At 36.7% G+C, this 7,638-nt stretch overlaps 2 protein-coding genes and 1 non-coding gene across 3 annotated transcripts in view; 1 reads left to right on the forward strand and 2 right to left on the reverse strand.

The window, feature by feature from the left end:
• The first annotated feature begins 190 nt into the window (after positions 1–190).
• Positions 191–276, forward strand: TRNAS-CGA (transfer RNA serine (anticodon CGA)). Its single transcript has one exon. It is a non-coding gene; the product is annotated as a tRNA-Ser (tRNA).
• A 387-nt stretch (positions 277–663) lies between these two features.
• LOC108629111 (MD-2-related lipid-recognition protein) lies at positions 664–1,967 on the reverse strand. The gene is made up of 4 exons (XM_018031503.2): positions 1,766–1,967; positions 1,171–1,296; positions 915–1,084; positions 664–809 (listed from the first exon to the last, which is right to left on the reverse strand). Exons 1-4 carry the CDS (start codon positions 1,875–1,877, stop codon positions 726–728), a joined length of 492 nt encoding a protein of 163 aa, XP_017886992.1. The 5' UTR covers positions 1,878–1,967; the 3' UTR covers positions 664–725.
• The window catches only part of LOC108629093 (uncharacterized), a 10,017-nt gene continuing 4,262 nt past the window's right edge, over positions 1,884–7,638 (reverse strand). Inside the window, exons 6-14 of the mRNA XM_026817085.1 lie at positions 7,344–7,574; positions 6,961–7,141; positions 6,410–6,540; positions 6,175–6,323; positions 5,700–5,879; positions 4,870–4,974; positions 4,100–4,300; positions 3,688–3,819; positions 1,884–1,967 (exon numbers count right to left, since the gene is read on the reverse strand). Coding sequence (XP_026672886.1) covers positions 1,947–1,967; positions 3,688–3,819; positions 4,100–4,300; positions 4,870–4,974; positions 5,700–5,879; positions 6,175–6,323; positions 6,410–6,540; positions 6,961–7,141; positions 7,344–7,574 — 1,331 coding nt within the window. The 3' untranslated portion in view covers positions 1,884–1,946. The remainder of the gene's footprint in view (positions 1,968–3,687; positions 3,820–4,099; positions 4,301–4,869; positions 4,975–5,699; positions 5,880–6,174; positions 6,324–6,409; positions 6,541–6,960; positions 7,142–7,343; positions 7,575–7,638) is intronic.

Raw genomic sequence — 7,638 nt, forward strand, 5'->3', positions numbered from 1 at the left:
AATAAATTACGAATGTAATTCCCTGTATCCCGAAAGGCCATCAGTCTTCGAATAAAAACAAATACGAATATAATTTCAATTTAGTTGATTTATATATCTCGATTTAGTGTTAGTATTCATTTTAGTTCAGTCATTCAGTAAATTAGAACGAAGTGTATAAATTGTTATCTTTAAGGGTAGAATTGCAACAGCTGCGGTGTCCGAGTGGTTAAGGAGTTGGACTCGAAATCCAATGGGTTGGTTGTTCCCGCATAGGTTCGAATCCTATCCGCAGCGATCTTTTTTTCGTTTTTATTGTATTAATCAATAATAGAAGATTTTTTATTCTACTCCATCGATATATTCAAATCGATGGAGTAGAATATTTCATAAAATAATTCGTGCAATATTTTATTATTCCGTCTCTGTCTTGTCAGATGTGCATTTCATTGGTATGCAACACAAGGAATCAATAAATTGATTCAAACCGGTGTTGATGAATTATTATTGATCGAAGGAACGAGCGTAATAAATCAATTAATGAGAATGTCAAGGCTTATGACGATGGCAGATTTCTTTCTACTCGAAATACATTTAAAACAAAATACTAGTTTATGTATTTATAAGAGAATAACAGGGAGAGGGACGAGGAGAGGTTCTGTCGTTGAATTTTATCGAATTAAGTAAAATAAACGAAATGTAATCTTTTTATTACCGTCCGCGGGCTATTAGTGTTACAATGTTTCTTATTTAGTTATTTTAATTTGATACTGGAAGCAACACTCTTCCTCCTGGTCGTTCCAGATTTTCCATTTCAAATTATACGTCCGCTGAAACGAAAGTTAGACTCTTAGAATTTTTCACAGATTCTCTATTTGGAATTATTTCAAAACTGAATTAGTAAGTAATTATTTTTTTTTTTTTGTGATACTTACGACTGGATATTCTTTCAAAATCGGTACTTGCACGCGGTATATGTTCTTCTGGCCAGCCTCGATGGGGCAGTTGGTCATTAAACAAGCGTTGGAATTCAAGCCCAGAAATGGGATATCCGCCAGCTGACTGACCCAATATATTCTACCCTCTAATTTGTCCGACGAGAATGCTAAAAAAAAATATAATTTATCGTAATTGATTGATGGAATGAAGACACGAGATTTGAACTGCACGTAACTACGTGAAAATGCTTACTAGGTGTATAATGGAACGTCATGTTCCCGACGATTCCCCTTTTTAATTTACATGGTTTGTTCTCAGCAGCCTCTTTACACGGGTCTATGTTCACTTCGTGTACCGTACAATTCGATGGTGTAACGCCTTTGATAAAACAAGTAAGTGGACTTTGAATTATCTCATGTTATCACTGAACTCAGCATTCGTTAACATTAAAAGACATCTATTATATTATAACTCAGCATTCGTTAACATTAAATATATCTATAATAAGTGCAGTCGGTTCATATTACATATTTACGTTTCATATAGAAATTCAATCTTTATATAAAAAAGATATTGAAAACTGGAAAAAGTGTAAGTCTGCAAAAATTTTGCGAACTGCACGTTTTTAGAATTGACGCCAATAATTCCAATATTAAAAGAACGTAAATATCAAGTAATAAAAATGGATTTCCTACAATTTCTATCAATAAATATCAATAAAATCAGAACCAATACCATTCCGAGTTTGGCATATCGATTTTACACAGCAGAGATTTAATTAATTCGATGTTACGGGTGTCGAACAACCTTGGAAAATTGATTATAAATTAGAAAAATCGATGCTCACCCTCGGGATAAGAACACGGCCCCCACTGGACGAGCTCTCCTTCGACGTGGTACAGTCCCAGGAAGAGGAGACAGAAGATAAACGAGAACAGCGTCACGCTATCGCGGGTCATCGTCGACGGCACGGGTCTTCGCGATGTGAACGAGAGATGAACGTCGCGGCGTTCGTCTGCGAACTGCGCTTACTGTGCTCGGAGCTCCGGCTGCGATACCAGAAGCCGTAAATACCCAAGAGCCCACGGAGCGAGGGGGTCATCGTAGGTTAATTGAAATTGTATCTTAGGAAGCTACGCGTGTACAAATTTGAGAAACAGCATTGGCGTCGATCGTTCCAATTCTCGCGTATACAAAATAATACAATACTCATTGAATAATATATATAAAATTGATCGCTTCATTGAAGTATTTAATTTTATTTAATTTATATGAATGCCTGAAGAAGATTTTTTATCCAATAGAAAGGAAATTAAATAATTGATGTGCTGGTAAAGGAACCGCCGCAAAGGCTAATCAAAGAAAGGCCCGGAGGCCTCTGGAAAAAATAATTGGACGCAATTGTTAAATTGTTAAATTGTGCATTTCCTGATGAGAGGGACCGGAAGTGGTGGTCTCATGACCAAAATTTCGAACGTGCCCTGTCTATACATTTTTCTCATCCTTTCGATTCGAAAGATATTTTCAACGATGCTCAATGGTCGTAAATGGTATGATTTGGTATCGTAATTGATGAATAAAACTCATCGATTGATTTTCGATCTATGTTCACATTTCTTATTAAGCTCGTTCCCTCGATTAATGACAATTGGCCAAGATCGATTCGAATCGATCCCTACGTTCATACTTAATCTATCACTCGGACTATGTAAATGCATGTCCGAGTGATAGATTAAGTATGAACGTAGGGATCTGGTGTTAGTTGCTACAAGTGGTACAGTTCACTTGACTGACCTATTAACGATTAAGATTGTTTCTACGGTCGAATAAACAGATCGCAGTAGATCGTGGCGGCGGATAACTCGCATGAAAAAAACTTTTATTTACACTTTTAATGTACCGATAACAATTTTATATTAATAATAATAATTAAGATATCAATAATTAACTTAATCGAATGGTACACGAGCCAGACTATCGTTTCTGTGTACAAATTATACGTATTCCACTCTCGTATCATCAATAATTTATAATAAATTATGTAAACTTGGTCGAATGATACGCAGAAATAACGTGCGATTAGTATGTATACAGTTAAGTCTTTAATAATCATTATTGCTCGTTGTTATTTTATCCGTTTAAATAACACATTTTCACCAATAACAAAATAATGAGACACCTGATATTTAGTTCGTTACTTAGTAATACGATTAATTAACTAATTGCTTAATCCGTCTATTAAATATAACAAATGTTTAATTCTTCGATTTCACTTCACCCGCTTCATTCCCGTAATAATTAACAACAGAGAACAATTATTTGTCTCATACAGTGTTCGTTCCATTCTAGTAAAAATCAAAACCTAAATTTTCATTCTTTAAGATATCGATTTAAATTTTATACTAATTTATATTTACTATTATATTTAATATCCAAACTGTACATTAATATCGAACAGAATTCAATATTCCCATTGCACGATGACATTGAATACTTTATTTCGAATCTATTTTTAATCTTCTTTGGATTATTCAATAACGAATGGATCTCTAAGTGTTCTTTAAACGTTCACGGTCACAGCGCGAAACGACCCGAGAACTTTTTTCATTTTTCATTCGCCTTCATACCAGTTTCAACTTTATCCCTGAGCGATCCACGCACGCATACACACAGAAAAAATACACATACACACAAGCACACGCATACACACGTTCACATACGCGCGCGCGTACATACGAGTCAGACAACGTAAATTGGATCCTTGCAAACCGATATCCTCGCCTCCTGCAGGATCCTGAGCCGGGGTCCCAACGGTACTCCCATCTTTTGCAGCCTCTCCTCGCTTAGGTAAGGAAGCTCCACCATGCCGACCTTCTCCTTCTCGAACGCGGTTGCGTATTTCTGTGAAACCAATCAATGTCTTACCTTAACCGTCGTTCAGCTTAATCTCATAATTAACTTAACTTCAATTCAAGGAACTTTAACTTCGCCTGTCTTCTAACAACGTACCCAATAAAAACTTCTTCATATTTTAGAAATTTTAATAATATGGAAATATTATTTTCTATTTTGGACATTTATGTGAAGCTTGAAATATTTTTAATTTAAAATAATAATCACTTTACCTTGTTTATTGTTTATGAATTACTTAATTACAAGAATAATAATATAATGCACTTACCTCATACCCAAGTTCCCTGAGGAATAACCGGATGAGAGGTGGTTCCGTTCCGAAGAACTTGGTGAGCTTCTTCACCCTCGATGGATTCGACAGGGCTGGGAGTTCCGAGTCTTTGATCAACGGTTGCGACTGCGATCTCACCATCGCCATGCTCGTCTGCGTCCGCAACGCGGCTATCTCGCCCCTTATGTTCTCCATTTCCTGCGAATACCTGGTAGTAATAAGTTTACGATATTCCATACTTCCGTCACTTAAAGTATTTCCACTCGCTACGAGATTCATCATTATCGATCTTCTCTTTACTCTTTTAGAAGAATGTTATTTACGGTTCAGATAGAAATTGGATTTCTATTGCGAATACCTGGGAAATATTTCAAACTTAATTCATTAAAAGTATTTCAGCTCATTAAAACATTCATCAATACTTCACTGTTTCATTCTCCTCTAACCATTTCTGTTATTTAAACTTCAAATGGAAATTGAATTTTTATCGTGAATAGCAAGCAGCAAGGAGTCTGCGATATCCCAGACTCCTTTCATTCCAAATACAATTCCATTCATTACTTAAATCATTATTATATCTCTTTTGTCAAACCCTTGCCATTTATGTCATTTAAGATTCAGATAAAAATTGTGAAAGCAAATAATTAATAAACGGTACGAATAATTATTCTATATTAATATTGGAAATTGCATATTGTTATTAAATGTTCTATAGGAATACATTTATATGATTTTGTGAATGTTTAACAATGAGTCCTCTGACTCACCTGTATCATCAAGTGCTGCGTCCTCATTTCAGAGCTTAAGTGTGCCACCGATCTTGCGAGGGTGACCACGTGCGACTCCAATCGTTGAAAACGTTTGTTAATACTCTGTAACTCGTTAAATACCGAAGTTAGAAAAATAGAACTTTTATTTGAAGCGTGTTTCGAAATTTTGAGGAAAAACATTTTTCCGAAATTTTTCCAAGGGGTACTCCTTCAAATTTTGCAAATTTTTTGTTTTTTGGCAATAACTCCCAAACGGATGGACTTAGAGGAATATTTATGGGACCATTTTGTAGAGGACGACGAGATCTACAATTTCCATGTAAAATTTTTTCGCTAGTGTCAATAGTTAACGAGTAATTTGCAAAAAACTGTTTTTTAGTTTTTCCTCAATAACTCGTTAAATATTAATGCTAGCGAAAAATTTTGACATGTAAATTGTAGATCTCGTCGTCCTCTACAAGAAAGGTCCTATACAATTTTCCCGTATCTCAAAGGGTTTAGAAGTTATTGAAGAAAAACGAAATTTTTTGCCAAAAGTTGGCTGTTTCGATAGTGGAATGGTCGGATTTCGTCAATGCCAATGAAATGCCATATAATCATATTTAACTNATTATAGCAAATGCGTTTTTCTAAAGTACATAAACTTTTGGGATTGACTGTATAGCCAATACATCCTTAAGTAATAAAAGAAGTGTCTAATATTCTTTGTTTCATTTAATATAAAAATCCGCAGTTTACTTATTTCATTTATTTCAGATAATGCAATATAAGCTTGAACATTTTAAAATAGGGCTCACGCGTAATGAGATGAGCATGGGGCAACTGACCTTGATGTCTTTGGCTTTCTTCATCCTGTCGTCGATCGCGTGCGACCTCCGTTTATCGTGATGCCTCGTGACGGGCCTCGAAGAGACGGAGGATGTTGGCAACGACGATACTGACCCGTAACTCGCCAGACCCCTCGCTTTCCGCCTCTTCTTCACGCTCCCACCCAGTAGTTTCAGTACCTGTGTAGTCAAACACGTAAAATAATAAATAAATTTGCGTCTCCTATATTTATTCTTTTACATATAAATGACTTCGTTTTTATAAATCGAAATAGTTTTATTAATAGCGCGATTAGAAATCTAATACAAAAATTTATACTTCACAGACGATATTCTTAAGTACTATATTAAATATGTAATAATTATATGAAGGTACATAAACATTAGTTTCATATATATGAAACGTGCAACTTGATAAAAAAAAAATTCATATGCATCGACCTGACGCGATAGAATTTCGTCGAATATCGCTTACCTCGCTGTACATATTTTCTAAGCCCTCGAGCTGTTTTCTAATGGTCCTCGCGTCGTTCGTGCTCAAATCTGAATCGCTCCTGTCCAACATGGAGTCCAGATCGAGACCGGTGGTGGTCGACGTGAGATCGGCAGCCTCGACGCCGAAAACTAAATGAATATAGTAAGTAGAGTTGTTTTTTCTGCCTCGGGCTGGGAGAGCCAGTAAAAATGAATGACAGGGGTGAACCACTTACGATGAGAGAACTTCTTCGCGGCTTCCTTCTTGGAACTCGACGGGCCGCGATGCTTCGAACTGCCGGAGAACCCTCTCTTGTCCATCGCCTTCCCGTAATCGGTGTAATTTGGTTTCGATCCGTACGGTAAGCTAAAACGGCGAGAAACATGCAAGCGTGTTAAGAGTCTGTAGAGATCATGCGAAATCAGATCAATTAATTATACATTTTACAATTACTATAAAAATTATTGCATTGAATTATTATGGGATACGTTCTGTCAGATAGTCTACTGAAAATTATATCAATCATTAGATGAATCATTGTATCAATCATTGTAATATTATTGGAAATGTAATATCAATTAGTATTGATATCAGATATTGTGTCAATCATTGTACGGATCATTGCTCGTATCGACGTTGCATTATTCCAATTTACACGAAATATTGTACCAAATATCGTATCAATCATTATGTGAAACGTCTTCGAACGATCCGGCATCGGGTCACGAGTTAAACGAGATGGATCTCTGTTTTAAGCGAGAGCCGACGAGCTGTGTTAAGCGTTACCTAGCCGAGTATCGATTTCTCGGTGTTCTGGGACTCTCGTGGGGCGAAAGCGGCGGTAGGGGCGGCGTGACCGACGACACGCTCTCCGAGAGGGTGGAATGCGCCATCGCTGGCACGTCTCTCGGCTCCAGGATACTTCTCAGCTCCGTCTCCACTATGTCAACCCATTCTGAATCTTGCACTGCGAAAACAATTCACAGAACATTTGAAGAAGTCATCAATCAAATTTATTACCAATATTCTTAACTTAGACATTTTCATTTATTTCTAGCAAGGTTCAATTGATAAAGGAAATTTCGATCGGTCATTGAATTTAAAAAATTGACATCTTAGATATATGAAAGTCTATATTGATGAGAAATATTGGAATGGAGACAACTAACCTGGGGGGTGAGTCTGGTCCTCCGGCGGTGGCCGCCTCCCGCTAGAATATACAGCAGAACCTCTGCCAGAGTCGACGTTGGATGAACTCTGACCAGTTTTGTCATAGTCCGAACCCGAACCTTGGTTTTGAATTTTTAATCGACTCATCCCGTGCTCCAATTCGTCTTTCCTCGCATCAGATTTAATCCCATCCTTCGTGTACTGACCCTCCACTCTCTTCGAACCGTCCCCTAACATATTTCAATGTATTTACTATGATTTTACATTAACCATTCTCTCATATATTTATACATA

Source organism: Ceratina calcarata, unplaced genomic scaffold, assembly GCF_001652005.2.
Source record: "Ceratina calcarata isolate Rehan_Ccalc_2016 unplaced genomic scaffold, ASM165200v1 scaffold554.2, whole genome shotgun sequence".
Classification (NCBI taxonomy): Eukaryota; Metazoa; Arthropoda; class Insecta; order Hymenoptera; family Apidae; genus Ceratina; species Ceratina calcarata.